General features: G+C 48.2%; 1 protein-coding gene and 1 pseudogene across 2 annotated transcripts in view; one reads left to right on the top strand and one right to left on the bottom strand.

Annotated features, from left to right (window-relative positions):
• LOC144275109 (uncharacterized) overlaps positions 1-20,180 on the top strand; it is an 807,364-nt pseudogene that overhangs the window by 41,155 nt on the left and 746,029 nt on the right. The window contains exon 4 of the transcript XR_013347984.1: positions 250-760. The product of XR_013347984.1 is annotated as an uncharacterized LOC144275109 (transcript). The remainder of the gene's footprint in view (positions 1-249; positions 761-20,180) is intronic.
• Positions 12,863-20,180, bottom strand: part of LOC144275111 (uncharacterized) — a 33,741-nt gene continuing 26,423 nt past the window's right edge. The window contains exon 7 of the mRNA XM_077834250.1: positions 12,863-17,219. Within this exon, the coding sequence (XP_077690376.1) occupies positions 16,233-17,219 (987 nt within the window). The 3' untranslated portion in view covers positions 12,863-16,232. The remainder of the gene's footprint in view (positions 17,220-20,180) is intronic.

Below are 20,180 nucleotides of genomic sequence, written 5' to 3'. Positions count from 1 at the left end.
GGGTGAGAACAAGGAGAAGAACCCTGGGCAGGAAGGTCCTGAGCAAGTGGAACTGCAGGGGACCTTACAGGGAAGATGTGAAGAGGAAGTTTCCCAGAGTCCAGACAAGGGACATGCCTGTCAGAGTCAGCCCAGACCAGAGAGGCAGCAGGGAAATCACCAAGGGGAGAGATCAGGTAAATCCACTCACCGAGATGGAGATCTGAATAACCTGAATGAAACTATGATCCAGCCACGAAACTGCACTACAGAGAAACCGTATGAATGTGCTAAGTGCGGGAAAAACTTCAGTTGGAGATCAAACCTGATTGTACATCAAAGAATCAACAAGGGAGAGAAACCCTATAAATGTCTCAGCTGTGGGAAAATGTTCAAGGGGAAATCAGACCTTACTAAACATCAGAGATTGCACAGTGGAGAAAGACCCTATAAATGCACCGAGTGTGGGAAAAGCTTCAGTCGTAGCTCAAATCTCACTGCACATCAGAGAGTCCATACAGGACAGAGACCCTATAAATGCTCCGAGTGTGGGAAAAGCTTCAAGCACAACTCCGCTCTCTATAGACATCAGAGAATCCACACTGGAGAAAGACCCTATAAATGCACTGAGTGTGGGAAAAGCTTTACTCGGAGCTCGGTCCTCACTAAACATTGGAGAACCCACACAGGAGAGTCACCCTATAGATGTTCTGTCTGTGGGAAAAGCTACAAGACAAAGTTGGATCTAATATCTCACCAGAAACTGCACACAAGATAGAAGGTGTTGGGAGCTCTCCCTGTGGGTCAATGGGTCTGTGCCCTCCTGAAGCAGAGTGTAAATGTGTTGCATTTGAAGGGGGTCTGGGTAGGGTCAGGAGGTGGCTGATGATTGGGGTTTCAGTGGGGGGATGTTGGCGGGGCCAGGGAGGAGGAAATGCTGGGTATTAGGGAGATGGGTCATTTCAGGGACTGGAGGGAGCAGTCAATGGGCTTAGTTGGGAGACATTTCTGTGGATTCCACCCACACTTTCCAATGTAGAGAGGAGGTAAAAATACCCGGTCGCGGCTTGTGTCTGACCATCTCTGCAGCTCCTCAGACCCCTCGTGGTGGGGATAGGAGAACATTATTCAGGGAAGCAGCGATGGCGCCTGTGGCTCTGTAGCTATAAAGCAGAGAGAGCTGCTGATCTGAAGTGTCAGGATTTCAGAGCAGTGCACAGTGTATGGCATATTTCCGGATACAGAGCGGTGGGCTGCAGGTCGGGGAATGCATGGGAGTGTTATCGGTGGGGTGGGATCTTTGGGGTATTGCACTGTTGCTGTGTGGGCAGTATGGTGTAATAGTGAGAACAGGGAGATTAGGAATCAGGACTCTTGGGTTCTCTTCTGCACTCTAGAAGAGGAATAGGGTCTAATGAGCTAGAACAGGAGAGACACCTATGAATCAGGACTCCTGGGTTCCATTCCCAGCTCTGCTAATATTTACACTTGTGACCTTATACAAGTGGCTCTTCTCCTGGATCTTCCTGCTAGGAAACTGTTTTAGTGAGCCAAAGGGAAAGTTTATCTGGTTTCCTTTGTCCCTGTTTGCAGGGAGAGGCTCTGCTCATGTTGTGACACATTGGGATTATTCCTGAAATACAGTAGAACCTCAGAGTTATGAACACCTCGGGAATGGAGGTTGTTCGTAACTCTGAACAAAATGGTATGATTGTTCTTTCAAAAGTTTACAGCTGAACATTAACTTAATACAGCTTTGAAACTTCACTATGTAGAAGAAATATGCTGCTTTTAACCATCTTAATTTAAATGAAATAAGCACAGAAACCGTTTCCTTACAACGTCAAATCTTTTTTTTAATCTTTCCATTTATTTTTTTCATAGTTTACATTTAACACAGTACTGTACCGTATTTGCTGGGGGAGCGGGGGGGTTGGTTGGTCTCTGCTGCTGACTAATTGCGTACTCCTGGTTCCAAATTACGTGTGTGGTTGACCGGTCAGTTCGTAACTCTGGTGTTCTCACCTCTGAGTTACTACTGTAATGGCCATGGGAGGGTTTTATTTCTTATTGTCGATGGTCAGGGAGGAGAGAGGGTCTCTTGTTTCTGGAAATTCTGGAGTCTTTTTCTTGTTAACATTTTTACTTCTCTTGGTCTCTGGCTTTCCAAATAAATAATAAAATGTTTGTGTGAATTTTCTCATCACCCTAGGCATCCCACAAGTTTCCTCAGTTCTTGAGGGCTGGTGGGCAAACTGCCTCAAACCGGGTCAGCTCCTCCCTTATTCACTGCCCCTCAGCAGGAATTGCTCATTTCCCATATCCAGCCTATTTGATGATGTTTCTGTCCATCTGGTTTTAAAAGGGGATCTGGGTTCCTCCACGTCTTTGCTCTCACAACTCTGAGTGCCTCTGGGTTCATTCTCTGTCTCTGGGTTCATTCTTTGGCAGTGACCATGAGTTGGTTGAGTTCAGGATCCTGACACAGGGAAGAAAGGTAAGCAGCAGGATACGGACCCTGGACTTTAGGAAAGCAGACTTCGACACCCTCAGGGAACGGATGGGTAGGATCCCCTGGGGGACTAACATGAAGGGGAAAGGAGTCCAGGAGAGCTGGCTGTGTTTCAAGAAATCCCTGTTCAGGTTACAGGGACAAACCATCCCGATGTGTCGAAAGAATTGTAAATATGGCAGGCGATCAGCTTGGCTTAACGGTGAAATCCTAGTGGATCTTAAACATAAAAAAGAAGCTTACAAGAAGTGGAAGGTTGGACATATGACCAGGGAAGAGTACAAAAATATTGCTTGGGCATGTAGGAATGAAATCAGGAGGGCCAAATCGCACCTGGAGCTGCAGCTAGCGAGAGATGTCAAGAGTAACAAGAAGGGTTTCTTCAGGTATGTTGGCAACAAGGAGAAAGCCAAGGAAAGTGTGGGCCCCTTAATGAATGAGGGAGGCAACCTAGTGACAGAGGATGTGGAAAAAGCTAATGTACTCAATGCTTTTTTTGCCTCTGTCTTCACAAACAAGCTCAGCTCCCAGACTGCTGCGCTGGGCATCACAACCTGGGGAATAGATGGCCAGCCCTCTGTGGAGAAAGAGGTGGTTAGGGACTATTTAGAAAAGCTGGATGTGCACAAGTCCATGGGGCCGGACGAGTTGCATCCGAGAGTGCTAAAGGAATTGGCAGCTGTGATTGCAGAGCCATTGGCCATTATCTTTGAAAACTCGTGGCGAACGGGGGAAGTCCCGAATGACTGGAAAAAGGCTAATGTAGTGCCAATCTTTAAAAAAGGGAAGAAGGAGGATCCTGGGAACTACAGGCCAGTCAGCCTCACTTCAGTCCCCGGAAAAATCATGGAGCAGGTCCTCAAAGAATCAATCCTGAAGCACTTACATGAGAGGAAAGTGATCAGGAACAGTCAGCATGGATTCACCAAGGGAAGGTCATGCCTGACTAATCTAATCGCCTTCTGTGATGAGATTACTGGTTCTGTGGATGAAGGGAAAGCAGTGGATGTATTGTTTCTTGACTTTAGCAAAGCTTTTGACACGGTCTCCCACAGTATTCTTGTCAGCAAGGTAAAGAAGTATGAGCTGGATGAATGCATTGTAAGGTGGGTAGAAAGTTGGCTAGATTGTCGGGCTCAACGGGTAGTGATCAATGGCTCCATGTCTAGTTGGCAGCCGGTGTCAAGTGGAGTGCCCCAGGGGTCGGTCCTGGGGCCGGTTTTGTTCAGAATCTTCATAAATGATCTGGAGGATGGTGTGGATTGCACTCTCAGCAAATTTGCGGATGATACTAAACTGGGAGGAGTGGTAGATACGCTGGAGGGCAGGGATAGGATACAGAGGGACCTAGACAAATTGGAGGATTGGGCCAAAAGAAATCTGATGAGGTTCAATAAGGATAAGTGCAGGGTCCTGCACTTAGGACGGAAGAACCCAATGCACAGCTACAGACTAGGGACCGAATGGCTAGGCAGCAGTTCTGGGAAAAGGACCTAGGGATGACAGTGGACGAGAAGCTGGATATGAGTCAACAGTGTGCCCTTGTTGCCAAGAAGGCCAATGGCATTTTGGGATGTATAAGTAGGGGCATAGCGAGCAGATCGAGGGACGTGATCGTCCCCCTCTATTCGACATTGGTGAGGCCTCATCTGGAGTACTGTGTCCAGTTTTGGGCCCCACGCTACAAGAAGGATGTGGATAAATTGGAGAGAGTCCAGCGAAGGGCAACAAAAATGATTAGAGGTCTGGAACACATGACTTATGAGGAGAGGCTGAGGGAACTGGGATTGTTTTGTCTGCAGAAGAGAAGAATGAGGGGGGATTTGATAGCTGCTTTCAACTACCTGAGAGGTGGTTCCAGAGAGGATGGTTCTAGACTATTCTCAGTGGTAGAAGAGGACAGAACGAGGAGTAATGGTCTCAAGTTGCAGTGGGGGAGGTTTAGGTTGGACATTAGGAAAAACTTTTTCACTAGGAGGGTGGTGAAACACTGAATGCGTTACCTAGGGAGGTGGTAGAATCTCCTTCCTTAGAAGTTTTTAAGGTCAGGCTTGACAAAGCCCTGGCTGGGATGATTTAATTGGGGATTGGTCCTGCTTTGAGCAGGGGGTTGGACTAGATGACCTCCTGAGATCCCTTCCAACCCTGAGATTCTATGATTCTTCCCTTCCCCTGTCCCGCAGGTTTAATCAGTGCAGGGGTTAAACAGCCTCAGAGGCAGAGTTCAGGAGCCATGGCTTGGGCTGAGCCCCAGAGGTCGCTCAGAACTGGAGCAGTTAGTCTCTGCCAGGCTAGATAGCCAGATGCTCCTGGGTGGGGAGCAGCCTGTCTCCTTTTCCCCGACAGCATCTCCAGTGTCTCCGCGGCTAGCTCAGTGAGAAATCGAGTGACACCCAGGCAGAATTGTGACATTTCCCCATGATGCAGAAGAGCTGCAGGCTCTCAGCCATCCTGGTTGGACTCCATCCCAGGCCTTCATTTCCTGTTGGATGCCTGCTCCTTGTGGTTCCTCTGATGCTCTTGCTCCTTCTGTGGTAACAGTTGTGATAACTGGGCCTACAAATTTACCCCTTCCCAGAGCTTCCAAGGAAGAAGATGAGTGGTATCTCCTGTTGTGACACTCTGACCCTCAAAATAGCGCACTGGAACCCTCATATTCACCGCTGTGCTAGGATTATGATATGTTTTGTACAGTGCATGCCTTGTGAGGTATCTGATCTGTTGAACATTAATATCCTGTTTAATTGCATGAACTGTCACTGTATGTGAAGTTATAACAAATCTATAGCAATACTTACTGAAATGTGTGGTAATTTGGGAATGCCCACAGCTGGCCTTTCAGTGGCAATAAAGGAGCAACTGTCATGGGCCAGACAGATGTTGGTGGCCCACCAAGAAGAATCCACTCTCCGAGACTCCTCCAGAGGGAGCACATATGCAATGGGGGCTGCCTAACCCCCATGTCACAGCAAGGATCCTTCTAGCACCTGTAGAGGAAGTATAAGTGAGGAATGATGACATCACCACTGGGCCTCTCTCCTCCCCCATCTCAACACCTAGAAGATCGTGTGGAAGATAAAGACTTTGAACTGGGGAGATTAGTCCCAGGCTGAGAGGGAATTCAGTCTGTGTATTAAGAACTGTAAACTGCCTGGAACATCCAGCGGGGTGAGAAACTAAACTGCTTGATTAAAATCTTGCTTAGTCTGTAGAATTTAGACTGCAATTCTATTTTTTATTTCTTATGTAACCAACTTTGATCTCTGTGCCTGCTACTTACAATCATTTAAAATCTACCATTCTGTAGTTAATAATCCTGCTTTATATTTTATTGAAAACAATGTGCTTTTGGTTGAAGTGCTTGGGGAATCTAAGCTCAGGTTAACAAGGGCTGTTGCATGTCCACTACAATTGGTTGGCGTGGCAGACTAATAAATGAGCTTGCACAGTCCAAGGGAGTCTTGAGCAGTGTAAGACGGTACATTACTGGGGTGCAAGGTTGGGGGTTGGAGTGATTTTTCTGGTGCCTCTCTCTATATAATTCATGACTGGCTGAGAGAGCCTTCATGCAACGTAGTTGGGTGCGTCTCCACATGCTGATGGCTGAGTGATCACAGTGCTTGGAGGGGTTTGCTGCTTGTCACTGGCAGAGCATTGTAAGAGACAGCCCAGGCTAGAGAGTTAAGGGGGCACAGTGGTACCCCAGTTCCACGTTGTTCTGTGTTTTTTTTTAAACGTGGTGGCATGCTGGTACACAGAAAGATGTTGAATCTCCCTCACCAGGGCTGGCTCTGTGTCTGGAAAGGGCTCTGGTCTCAGCAGAGTTGCAAAGAGGTAAAGGTTTGCACAACTGTGCTATGCCAGAGCCATAAAATCCCTCAGTGTGCGGAGATCCCTCAATCTCCTGCAAGGGAAACCGCACGTCTCCCAGGAACCAGCTGACATCTCCAGAGGGTCTCCAGGAACATTTTCCCTTCTGTTGGGTTTGTAGAAGGGCAGCCACCCGCACAGCACATCTACATCCACCTTTGTCTCTGAGTAACCCTCTGAGCCAGGGAGCTCAACACTGATACCCGAGCAGAGAAAGAAGAGGAAGACAGCACAGCCTCCCCTCCTTAGCAAGAACAAGAGCCCTCTCATGGCAACAGCTAATGAAACCCCCTCACTACACTCTCCCCCTGGGGATGGAAACTGGGCTCAGGAGGGATCTGGCCAGAATCCTTCTCCCTGCCTGGAACTGTGCCCCACAGAGCAGCATCCCCTGCTGCCATCAGGGCTGTGTCTCATCTTATGGGCTCCTTTTGACTGGGGATCTCTCTGGATCCATGGGTCCCTGGTCACCTCACAATCTCTTCAGGCTCCTGATTCCTACCCAGATAGCAGTGCTAGGAGGGGGAAGCGAATGTAGAGGAACCCTGGCTCACCAGACAACTTAAAAAGGGAAACCAGATTGACAGGGACACCTGCAGCAGGGGCTGGAGGACAGAGGGTAAGGCTGTGGGAGGGGACTGGAGCAGCAGGGATAGCTGAGCTAAATAACCATTTCCCCCCTCACCTCCCCTTTGTGTCTCATTTGTTGCTATTTCTTCCTTTCCCTTGTAGCTCTGTATCACTTTCACCTCCTGATCCTCTCCCTTCTCTACTTTCCTCCTTTTTTTGTTCTCACCTCTTTCACTCCCTCTCTCACACACACATTCTCTGTCTCTCAGTCACATAATCTCTGAGCCCCTCAACCCCAGGGATCTCTCAGCTGCCTCATGGTCTCTGGGCCACCTCATCGCCCTGTGGGGCGCTCAGACCCACCCCATCCCATATTGGTCCACCCTCTAGCATGGAGAGCCTTCTCAGTCCCCTACCTGGGCTCTGTGCATCATCACACTCCTGCCTCTGAACACGCCCTGTCCTCGCTTCTCCACCGGCTTCTCACCACCCGCAAATCACTCCCATGCGGTACCTGTAGCTGGGATCTGGTGATCCAGAACAGGTCTGGCTCTCAGGGACGTCTATTCCCCCAACCCCGAGGGTGAACTCTCCTTAGCAGTGGAAGTATCAGGGGGTGGGACCCGCAGCAGGGGGTCCTGCTCTGTGGGACATGTTCCCAGGCTGGGAGAAGGAGTCAGGCTGGATCCAGACACGTGCCACGATCCCAGGCTGAAGGCAGCAGGTTTTATCAGGTGGTGCCACCGGGGTTTCCAGGGCCTGCTCAGGGATGGGAGACTGCACTTGCTGCCTCTTGCTTTGCTCAGGGTTGGAGCTTCCCGGGTCAGACACTGTGGTTGCCGCCTTCATTGTCTGGGGGCGAGACTGAGCAGCCGGCAGCTACAGCGGGGGTCTGTGCCAGGGAGAGACCTGCATTAACCCCCCTCTCTGCCCAGCCCAGCTGGAACCAGCCTCTGGGGCAGCCCCAGGCTCTGCCCACCCCGGCTCCTAAGCCGGAGCCTGTAGGGGATATAGACACCTGGGGAGACTGCACTGGAGCTGGGAGGGGAGGCCGGGCCCCTCTGCACAGCGCTGGGGAGATATTTGGGGAAAAGCTCCAGCCAGGGACACAGGTAGCTGGGTCCCTGCTGTCTGTTCCCCTCAGGCAGGTCTCTGGGTCTGTCCCAGGGCTGGCCCTAAGCTGGACCCGCTGCCCAGGGGCTGAGAGGCTGGGTGTGTGTGAATGGGGGTGAAGCCCTTTGAGAGCCCCCCCAGGGAACGCTCTAGAGAAGGACAGGGCTGCGGTGGGGTGATGGGTTCGTTGGTTTCCCACAGAAAAGGGGCACTGCCCCAAACCCAAAGGGGCAAAACAGTGACATGTGCCTGTGAATTAGCCTCCAAATGTGCCCCCAGCCAGGGCAGCGCAGTGGATACAGAGCTGCAATTGTGCACACGATGGCCTTTGCACACTCAGTAGGAGAAGGGGAGAGGAATGGCTGGAAATAACTGGGTGCAGAACTGTGGGTGTAAATTCAAAGACTGATGCTGGCTCACGTGAGTAATAAAGTGACCAAGTGTTTTCCCAGCCTGGCAGAGTCTAAATCCTCTGTCTGCACGGAAAGAGCCTGGGGTGGGGGTATTGGGGTGTGACATGAACTAAAGCCACTTCTGTAACCTCCCCCATTGCCCTTCTCACCCTGACAGACTGTCAAATAACATCTGTGTTTCGATCCAGATCATCCCAGCCTCCCAGGGGACAGGACAGGGAAATGGCTGCAGTGAAACATACTCAGGTAGGAGATTGTCCAGCAGCTGCTGGAAGGTTTGGTCAGAAATGAATGGGGGAAAAGAGGGAGGAAAGGAAAAGGGGAGGAGAACAGAACATGAAATCTCTGCTGGATTCTTTACACGTGAGCCTTGAATTACATAAGAACGGTCTTACTTGGTCAGACTAATGGTCCATCTAGCTCAGTATCTTGTCTTCCGACAGTTGCCAGTGCCAGGTGCTTCAGAGGGAATTAATAGAACAGGTGATCATTGAATGATTCGTGCCCTGTCATCCACTCCAAACTCCTGGCAGCCAGAGGCTAGGGACACCCAGAGCATGGGTTTGCATCCCTGACCATCTTGACTAAAATAGCCATTGATGAACCTATCCTCCATGATCTTATCTGATTATTTTTTGGCCTTCAAAACATTCCCTGGCAATGAGTCCCACATGTTGACTGTGCATTGTGTGAAGTAGTTCTTTTTGTTTGTTTTAAATTTGAGACCTATTGGGTGACGCCTGGTTTTTGTGTTATGTGAAAGAGTAAATAACACTTTGTTACTTTCTCCACACCAGTCACAATTTTATAGACCTCTATCATATCCCCCTTTAGCTGTCTCTTTTCCAAGCTGAACAGTCCCAGCTCCTACCCTTTGTTTCCTGTCTTTTAACCAGTTACTGATCCATGAGAGGACCTTCCCTCTTATCCCATGACTGATTGTGTTGCATAAGAGCCTTTGGTGAGGGATCTAGTCATAGGCTTTCTGAAAGGCCAAGATCACTATATCCACTGGATCACCCTTGTCCACATGCTGTTGACCCTCTCAAAGAATTCTAGAAGATTGGTGAGGCATGATTTCCTTTTACAAAAACCATGTTGATGCTTCCACAACAAATCTTGTTCCTCTATGTGTCTGATAATTCTGTTCTTTACTATGGTTTCAACCAGTTTGCCAGGTACTGAATTCAGGCTTACCAGCCTGTAATTGCCGGGATCACCTCTGGAGCCTTTTTAAAAATTGCATTACATTAGCTATCCTCCAACCATCTGGTACAGAAGCTGATTTGAGTGATAGGTTACATATCACAGTTAGTAGTCCTGTGACATTCCCAGCGTGGGTATGTATGTGTGTGGAAATTTGTCACTGTGAGGGAACAAAGCCCTGGACGTGCTGATATCAGAGGCCTGTTGCCAGTGCAGAGTGTGCCCCAGCCATCAGCCTCCTGGAAAGGCAGGGGATGGGCTTGCATCTCACAGGGGTTTAACCAGTCACTGCAGGACGGCACACTGCCTCTCTCACGCTGGCTGAGCTGTGCGCCCCTTGAGAGAGAGCGCCTTGTGACGTTGGTCCTGTGACATGTGATCTGTATAGAGAACAGCAGGTGATGGCAGATTACGCTGCAATGTGATGGGTGGGGAGAGGATGTGTAGGGAGTGGGGAGGGGTAGTGGAGAGCAGAACGGGGGCCATATATGGGGGTCACGGGAGTTACAGACACCCCCAGCCCGGCACTCAGAGTATAAACAGTTACTGTTCTATTCCCTCCTCTCCCCCCACCACACTCCTCACCCCAGTGTCTCCTCCACATCCCCATTTCCCCTCCTCACTCCTTCCCCACATTCTCCCCAACTCCCCTCCACTTTCACTCCCCCCCAGGGTCACTCCTTCCCCCCACTCTCACTGGCTCCCCTCCACCACCCTTATAGTCCCTGCTGCTTCCCCCCCAAACCCAACTCCTGCCCCTCCAGGTCCCTCCAAAAGCCATCCTCTAAGGCTGTGTTATGTCTGGTACAGTCCAGGCTGTATGATCTCACCATGCAGCCAGCTCAGCCACTGCCTGTGATGTGCACACAGCAGCAGGGTGCACCAGAGGGATTCCTCTGCCTGCAGCTGGATTTGGTCTCTAAATCAGGATTTTCTGGTTTTCATTTTCACCCAATCAGCAGGATGCTGCCAGTGGTTCCCTAGAACATTCCCTGGAATTTTGGAATGGATCAGCTGCAGTGTCCAACAGATATTGCATCACAGACACAGGGAGAAATCCCTTTGTGTGGCGTGTCAGGCCCTGCTTCCTAGGGGCAGGGGGCTCTGGTGGACCATGCTCAGAGAACCCTCTACAGGGACATCATGCAGGAGAATTATCAAAATGTGACCTCTCTGGGTCAGGAATCCTGGTCCCTTGGGTATTAGAAGTAGGAATATCTCTGAAGTACCTCAATCACTTCTACCCAGGATCCTTTCCTGGTCCCCTATATTTCAGGGGAATCATCCCAATAGTCCCAAGACCATTGAGAGAAAGCCTATCCCCCCTATATTGCTCCCAGAGGAGAGGCAATTCAGAGACAGTGTGGAGACATTAATCCATCCCCATCCAAGGGAGAGGATGGGTGTGTGACACCCTGACACCCCCATATTCACCACTGTTATATAATTAGGATATGTTTTGCACAAATTATGCCTTGTGAGGTATCATTCTAAAAGTTTTGATTTACTAGACAATAATATCTCATTAGATTGTATGTGCTATCATTATATGTGAAGTTACGAAGTTTGGCTATGTATGTGTTACTGAAACATGTTCTTAGGTTGAAAACACCCACAAGCAGCCTTTCAGGTACAACAGTAAAAAGGCCAAACAATGTTAATGGCTTATTGAGGAAATGCACACAAGAACAACGATTACCCCAGGAACTGTGTACAATAGAAATCTCTCAGAGATAGCACTACATAATGGGAACTGTTTGACCCAGGTCACAGCAAAAGAGCTTTCCAGCAAGTGGGAAGAAGATATAAAAGGGTGAAATGACATCACGATGTACCTCACTCTCCCTACAACAACACACCTGGAAACACCTGAGGAACAGAGACTGAACTGGGGGAAGTGATGATCCAAGGCTAAAGGGATTTGTAGCCTGTATATGAAAACCTGGGAAACCCAAGCTGCAAAGCAAAGGCAGCTTGTGCCTTAAGAATCTGCCAGCTTGTTTATCACTCTATGTGAGAATTTGGTAATTCATATCCTACTTCACTAGTATATTAAGCTCAGTTTGTGTTTTTGTTTATTTACTAGGTAATCTGCTTTGATCTGTTTGTTCACATCAATACAAACCAAAATATCTGCTGAGGAGCTTTTATTAAGGGAACAATTCAGGATCTAGAAGGCCTCAGCTTCCCCTGTCCTTGCTCTTCAGGGCTGGGAATGTGCAAATGGTGGGAGAGGTCAGGAAATGATTGGTCCCAAGTAACTGTAACTGGCTTTTGAAAATACAAGTTTTTCTCATTGTAGAGGGATTCAGAATCTCTAGTGTGACAGCAACAGGGAGGGATAGGGATGGAAACAGGAGTCAGGAACTTGGCTGTGAAATGCACTAAAGCTCCTGAACCCTCCCCAATCACCCTTCTCAAAACGATAGAAAATTGATAAAGGAATCAAAAGAACAGAAGGAGAAATCTATGGCCAAAATAACCACCACACCCTGCTCCACCTTGTTCCGTCTTCCTAGGGGTTGGTGAATGGAAATGGCTAAAGCAGATCCAATCGTGGTAGGGGATTTTTTAGGAAACTTATGTTATTGTTCCATTATTATATTACCAAGGAGCCCTAGTCATGATCCAGAATCCCATTGTGAAAGGCATAGTACAAATGTAGAACAAAAAAAAAACCATAACAAAACCAGTGGATGTTTTGTCTGGTGGCTGCAGTTGTTCGCTCCCCTCCAAAGCAGGTCCAGGGCAGGGGGTGAAATCAGAGCCCTGGTGTTGGGGTTTGATGGCCCAATTTTTGATCAATGGAGCGGGCAGCTGGGACAGAGAACAGGATAGCAGAGTGCCTAGGGGATAAATCCCCTTTTCCCCAATAGAGACAGTTGTGACACCACGGAGTTAGTATCACAGAAAGCACCAGAAAACTAGAAGCAGGAGCCAGACACCTGATGGGAAGCAAACGCCTGGGATGGAGTCCAGCCAGGATGTTTGAGAGCCCTTTAGCTGCTCTGTGTCCTCGGGGAAACGTCAAGATTCTGCCCAGGAGCAACTGGATTCCTCACTGAGCTGAAAGAGAGAATAGACACTAGAGATGCTGCTGGTGAGGAGACAAGCTGCTCCCCCGCTGGAGGTGTCTGTGTATCCAGCCTTGTGCTAAGCTCACGAACTGAGGAAATTCCCCAAGATGCCCAGGGAGATGAAGGGTTTGCAATAAAACTTTTATTCAGGAAAGCAGAAACCAATGTTGAAAAAACTTCAATGCGAAATTAAGACTCAACCAAAATCTAAATGTCCAGAAACACAAGACCCCCATCATCCAGAGACCAGGTGAGTCATTTCAGGAATAATCACATTGTGATCTGAGTCTCGGCTTGAAATCAGGGACAAGGGAATCCAGCTAAAACCTTTCGACTCAGTAAAACACTCTCCCTGACAGAGAGAGCTAGGGAAGAATGAGACAGTGACAGAATAATAAAATACAGTAATAAAAGAAACTTTCTAGCTGAAGATGCCAATATTCATAGAATCATAAAACTGAAAGGGGCCTCAAGAGGTTATCTAGTCCAGTTCCCTGCACTCGTGGCAGGACTAAGTATTGTCTAGACCATTCCTGGCAGGTGTTTGTCTAACCTGCTCTTAAAAATCTCTAATGATGGAGATTCCACAACCTCCCTAGGCAATTTATTCCAGTGCTTAACCACCCTGACAGTTAGGAAGTTTTTCCTAATGTCCAACCTAGACCTCCCTTGCTGCAATTTAAGCCCATTACTTCTTATCCTAAGAAAGAGGTTAAGAAAAACAATTTTTCTTCCTCCTCCTTGTAACCTTTTACATACTTGAAAACTGTTATGTTCCCTCTCAGTCTTTTCTTTTCCAGACTAAACAAACCCAATTTTTTCAATCTTCCCTCATGTTTTCTAGACCTTTAATTATTTTTGTTGCTCTTCTCTGGACTCTCTCCAATTTGTCCACATCCTTCCGGAAATGTGCTCAAAACTGGACACAATACTCCAGTTGAGGCCTAATCTCGTGTCTTGCTTACAACACTCCTACTAATACATCCCAGAAGGATGTTCACTTTTTTTGCAACAGCATTACACTGTTGACTCATATTTAGCTTGTGCTCCACTGTAACCCCCAGATCCCTTTCCGCAGAAAAGCAGACGTATTCAATAATTTCTGTTCTGTATCTGGGAACAAAAATGAAATAGATGATGTAGTTATATCATATGATGGCAACACTCTTTCCATTCCAATTGTATCTTGTGCGGATATTAAACAGCAGCTACTAAAGTTAAGCAGTTTTAATTCCACATGTCCAGATAACTTGCATCCAAGAGTTTTAAAAGAGTTAGCTGAGGAGCTCTCTAGACCATTAATGTTGATTTTAAAATAACTCTTGAAACACTAAGGAAGTTCCAAAAGCCTGGAAGAAACCTAATGTTGTGCTTAGAGGGTTAATGGGATGACTTAGGCAATAGTAGGACTGCCAGCCTTACAGATCCTGGGAAAATTAATGGAGTGGCTGATACGGGACTTGCTTAATAAAGAATTAAAGGAGGGTAATATAATGAATCCCCATTAACATGGGTTTATGGAAGACAGATCCTGTCAAACTAACTTGATTTATTTTTAATGAACTTACAAGTCTGGTTGATAAAGGTAATGGTACTGATTGAATATACTTAGACTTCTGTAAGACATTTGACTTGGTACTGCATGATACTTTGATTAAAAAACTAGAATGATACAAAATCAACATGGCATATATTAAATGGATTTAAAACTGATTAACTGACAGGTTGCAAAATATAATTATAAATAGGGAATCATCACTGAGTGGGCGTTTCTAGTGGGGTCCTGCAGGGATCAGTTTTTTGCGGTATGCTTTTTAACATTTTCATCAGTAACCTGGAGGAAAACATAAAATCATCACTGATAAAGTTTGCAGGTGACCCACAGATTGGGGACTGTTACAAAGTCGGGTGCCAGCAAACCATATGCATTTCAGTATGGCCAAATATAAACTCATACAATTATGAATAAAAAAATGTAGGCCTTAATTACAGGGATGCAGGACTGTATCCTGGGAAGCAGTGATTCTGAAAAAGACTTGGGGGTCACGGTAGATAATCAGCTAAACGTGAGCTGCCAATGGCCCAAAGGGCTAATGCGCTCCTTGGATGTCTAAACAGGGGAATATTGAGTAGGAGTAGAGAGATTATGTTACTCTCCATATTTGGCAATGGTGTGACAGCTATTTGAATAGTGTGTCCAGTTCTTGTGTCCACAATTCAAGAAGGTTGTTGATAAACTGGAAAGGGTTCAGACAGGATCCACAAGAATGATTAAAGTCTTGAGAAACATGCCTTATAGTGAAAGACTCCAGGACCTTGATCTATTTATTTTAGAAAAGAGAAGATTAGGAGGTGACTTGATCACAGTCTCTAAGTAAGTATCTTGGAAACAAATATTTGACAATCGGCTCTTCAGTATAGCAGACAAAGCTCTAACAAGATCCAATGGCTGGAATTTGAAGCTGGACAAATTCAGCCTAGAAATAAGTCACAAACTTTTCAACAGTGGAACAACTTCCCAAGGCTTGTGGTAGATTCTCCATCACTGGCAATTGTTAAATCAAGACTGGATGTTTTTTTAAAAAAGATCTGCTCTGGTTCAAACAGGAATTAATTCAGGGAAGGCCTACGGCCTGTGCTATACAGGAGGTCAGGCTAGGGGAACACAATGATCCCTTCTGACCTTAGAATCGATGAACACACAGTGATTAGTGACATCCCACAACTCTCCAGGGAGGTGGGCGACTATTACTATCCCCAGGGCAGAGACAGGAGCAACAGGACAACAGAGAGGGGAAGTGACTGGTACAGGGTCACACAAGAAGACACTAGGAGAGTTGGCTACTAAACCAAGAAGTCCTAACTCCCACTTCCTTTGCCCTGCTCTAGCCACCTGACCACACTCTCTTCTCAGAGCCAGGAGCCAAACCCAGGAGTGCTACGTCCCAAGGCCCCAGCTCTCACTGTTGGCTTCTCAGGAACACGGCAATCAAACCTCTCGGGGCGAATCTCCCCCCATGGATTCCCCAATGTCCAGTGCACCCCCGCATGTCTACAGGGATGTTCAATACACCAAGACTTGCTCTGAAATCCTGTTACTTCAGAGCAGTAGCTCTCGGCTGCTTTATAACTACGCCCCATATGACTGCACATCCGCGTGCATCTGTCCTCAAGGGCCCTAGGAACTGCAAGGATGACTGGATGGCAACAGGGAATTTTTACCTCCCTGCTAAATTGGAAAGCGAGTGTGGAACTTGCACAAAATGTCTCCCCACCAATTCCATCGCCTGCTCCCCCCAGACCCTGAAATGACTTATCTCCCCAGTGCCCAGCACTCCCCACTCCTTTGGCCTCACCAGCCGCCCTCAGTGAAATCCAAACCATCCACCTGCCTGCTGCGCCCACTCAGCCCATCCTCAATTGCAGCAGGTTTACACTTTGCTTCAGGGGAGCACAGACCCATTGCCCCACAGGGACAGCTCCCACTGCCTTCTATCCTGTGTGGAGTTTCTGGTGAGACACGAGGGAGACCTTTGCCTTGTAGCTTTTCCCACAGACAGAACATTTATAGGGTGTCTCTCCATTATGCATTCTCTGGTGTCTAATAAGGTGCCATTTCTGAGCAAAACTTTTCCTGCACTCGGGGCAATTATAGGGCCTCAGGCCGGTGTGGATTCTCCTGTGTCTAATAAAGGCCGAGCTGTGACCAAAGTTTTTCCCGCAATCGGAGCATTTATAGGGCTTCTCTCCTGTGTGGATTCTCCGATGCACAATAAGGTCGGAGCTATTACTGAAGCTTTTCTTGCAGTCAGGGCAGTTATAAGGTCTTTCTCCTGTGTGGCTTCTCTGATGTGAAATAAGTTCTGAGCTCTGCTTGTAACTTTTCCCACAGACAGAACACTTATAAGGTGTCTCTCCCGTGTGGATTCTTTTATGTATAGTGAGGTCTGAGCTCCGAATGAAGCTTTTCCCACACTCGGGACACCGAAAGGGTCTCTCTCCAGTGTGGGTTTTCTGGTGTGTAATGACATGAGCCTTCCGACTGAACCCCTTCCCGCACTCAGGGCAGTAGAAGGGACGGTCTCCCGTGTGGATTCTCTGATGAGTGATAAGGTGTGAGCTCCGACTGAAGCTCTTCCCGCACTCAGGGCAGTTATAGAGTTTCTGTCCCGTGTGGATTCTCTGATGCTTAATGAGGTTTGAGCCATCACTGAAGGTTTTCCCACAGTCAGGGCAGTTATGGGGTTTCTCTCCCGTGTGGGTTCGTCGATGTGAAAGAAGTTCTGAGCTGCGCTTGAAGCTCTTCCCACAGTCGTGGCACTTGTAGGGTCTTTCTCCCGTGTGGACTCTCTGATGTATAATCAGGGTAGAGCTCCGACTGAAGCTTTTCCTGCACTCGGGGCAGTTATAGGGTTTCTCCCCTGTGTGGTTTCTTTGATGTACAATAAGATGTGATCTCCAACTGAAGCTTTTCCCACACTCAGCACAATTATACATTTTTTCTTTAGTGCAGATTCCTGGCTGGATCGTGTCTTCGGGAAGGTCTTTCAAAACTCTTCCACGGTGAGTGGATTTACCCCGTGTCTTCCCTCTGTGGTTTCCCAGCTGCCTCTCTGGCCTGAGTTGACTCTTGCAGGTTGTTTCCTGGAGTTCTGAGCAGGGACTTTTCCTTTCAGCTCTTCCTGACTGCATCCCATGCCGTTCCACTTGCTCGGGACCTCCCCGCTGAGAATTCTCCGCCTCCTTCTCAGTCACCGTCCCATCCCCTCCTGGGACAGAGTGAAAATTCAGACATGAATATCAACTTGATCTGAGATGAAAGGGAACCTCAGAAAGGAGAGTGCAAAGTGGGGAGCAAACCAAAATAACTGCTGGGAAGATTGAAAAAAGCAGGAGCTGAATGTCCCCTCCTCCAAAACCTTTCTCCGGAAGAGAGGGAACCAATTCTGCCTCCATATCCCATCCAACAACTCCAGGTGAAGGGAGCTACAGCCAGGTGTCAGGCAGGGCAGACAGGAAGCCATGAATCACATGACACCTCGTGGGAACAATCCTGACCTGGGTGAGATGAGGCAGAACTGGGGTAGCTCATGGGGCCTTTGTGGGAATCCAAGCTATTGACATCAATGGTGGGTGGTTTCTGCGTCCATTTAACCAATTCCTCACCTGTGTGGATGTTCCTCAGGACCTCTTTTTCCTTAGAGCCCTGGAGATCCGGGACCCAAGGCTCTTCCCCCCGTTCCAGCTGGGAGATCACATTCGGTTTGGGAATAGGAAAACCTGCTCCAGGGAAAGAGAACAGAAGAGACAAGAATTTTACAGTTATTCTGACCCAGAGATGAGTTGGGTGGGTGCCCTTGTATAAATGCAACAGATGGAAAAATGTTCCTGGAGCCCCTTTGGGATGATCAGATGGTTCCTGGGAGACCTGCAGTTCCCCCTGCAGGAGATTCAAGGATTTCCACACACTGGGGATTATATGACTCTGGCAAAGCACAGTTGTGCAACCTCTTACCCCTTTGTAATCGTGGTGACACCAGAGCCCTTTTTGGGTATAGAGCCAGTCCTGGGAAGGGAGGGACACACAACATCTGTCTGCGTACCAGTGTGTGCCCATATTTAAAAACACAGATAGAGAGGATGGATGGTATGTTCCTCTCTCTCGGACATGCTGGGGATGGAGATGTATTAGCACCCCACTATGTCTCCATATCTCCTCTCCCATAGGAGGAGGCATAGAGGATGCAGACGCTTCCCCATGGGTTCTGGGGACTATGGGATGATCATCCTGAAATCTAAGGGACCAGGGAAGAACCCTGAGCAGAATCCAACCCAGAATCTTCAGAGACACCCCAGCTTCTAATAACCAAGGAGACAGGAATCCTTACCCAGAGATGTCACAGTCTCATAGTTCTCCTGCATGATGTTCCTGTAGAGGGCTCTCTGACTGGGGTCCAGCAGTGCCCACTCCTCCTTGGTGAAATACACAGCCACTGCCTCGAAGGTCACCGGCCCCTGAAACAGCCATAATCCCACCAGCCATAATCCCACCAGAGTCCCCCACTCAGGACCTGTTCCCCCAGCCATAATCCCACCAGCTCAGTCGTGGGCAAGGCTGGAAAATCCCCCTCCCCACAGAGAGCAGGGAACTGCCCCGGGGAAGGGGATATTTCTCAAAGCTTTCATTAAAAATACACTGTTTCTGTGGTGAAACCATGATGCCCAGAGCTGCTAACTCCAGTGATTTTATCATGAGTCTCACAATATTTAGTTGGAATTTTTGGATGTTTCCCATGCTCACAGGAATCTCATGATTCCTGGCACAGAACTCACACATGTTCCCTTGTTCAACATGGTCCCATTACTTTGCGGGGGAAGGGGGCTGGAGTCAAACTGTCCTGATTCAAGATGGCCACCACTTCCCTGGAGTGGCATGTGGAAGTGAGAGTGACGCTGCCCTTGGTAAAGATGGCCACCAACTCACATTGAAAACAATAAGACTGAAGCCCTGCTCTCCTCAGGCACGGCTGTGACTCTGTGGTTAGGAGACTGGACAGGAAACTATGAAGATAAATGGAAATGTGTGGGGGTCACAGGGAGGCTGAGGGGGATTCAGGGGATTTGTGGGGCCTGCAGAGAGGCTGAGGAGCTTCAGGGGCATATGGGGTTGCAGGTGTGAGAAACAGGAGACTGCAATCGGAAAGACCGATGACTATGGGGCAGGCAGGGAAGAGACTGGAGACTGTGTGGGAAGACATTGGTTGGGGCAGAGAGGAGACAAAGCAATGGTAAGGAAAGGGGGTGGAGAGGGCCAGAAGGGAAGCTCCCCCTTCCCAGTGGTAAGGGAGGGTCAGTAGTTGGTGTCTCCCTGTAAGCAGCGGCAGGGAAAGTTTAATTTTTGCACGTGTGCTGTTGCAGGTGGAGTTTTGTGGCTGCAATGCAATACACAAACACTGGGGCCAGGCAGCTTAGCCCCTGGTGGTGGGAGGGAGTTTTACGTGGCCAGCAATGGAACAGTGGTTGAGACCTGCAACAGATGTGCCATATTTTCTTTCCTGAAGGAGGCCAGATCAAATGTCCTTTGGATGAAGTGCAAGTTGGTGGCTATGCTGGAAGAAAGATTAGTGGTTTGGCAGGACAAATACAGATACAGAGATACTGAGGAGTTCTTGGACAACCAAATTCAGGAAGCATCACCACCCTAGATTCAAGAATGGAACTGGCCACCACAGAACCAGGAAGAGGAGGAGACCAGAGAAGGAGGCGTGGCAGTTTGTAATCACTGAGGCGGGAAGACCCGGTGACATTCTCCACACCTGGAGGCAGTTGGGGATGGGCAAACTGTGAACACCAGAGAGAAGAGGACAAGAAGGAACTCCACACAGCTAGAAGTATCGCATTGTTATCATGTTCTCAGTGTGGAAACTGCAATATCTAGCT

This window comes from Eretmochelys imbricata, chromosome 14 (assembly GCF_965152235.1).
Source record: "Eretmochelys imbricata isolate rEreImb1 chromosome 14, rEreImb1.hap1, whole genome shotgun sequence".
Classification (NCBI taxonomy): domain Eukaryota; kingdom Metazoa; phylum Chordata; order Testudines; family Cheloniidae; genus Eretmochelys; species Eretmochelys imbricata.
This window is presented reverse-complemented; position numbering and strand designations above follow the sequence as displayed.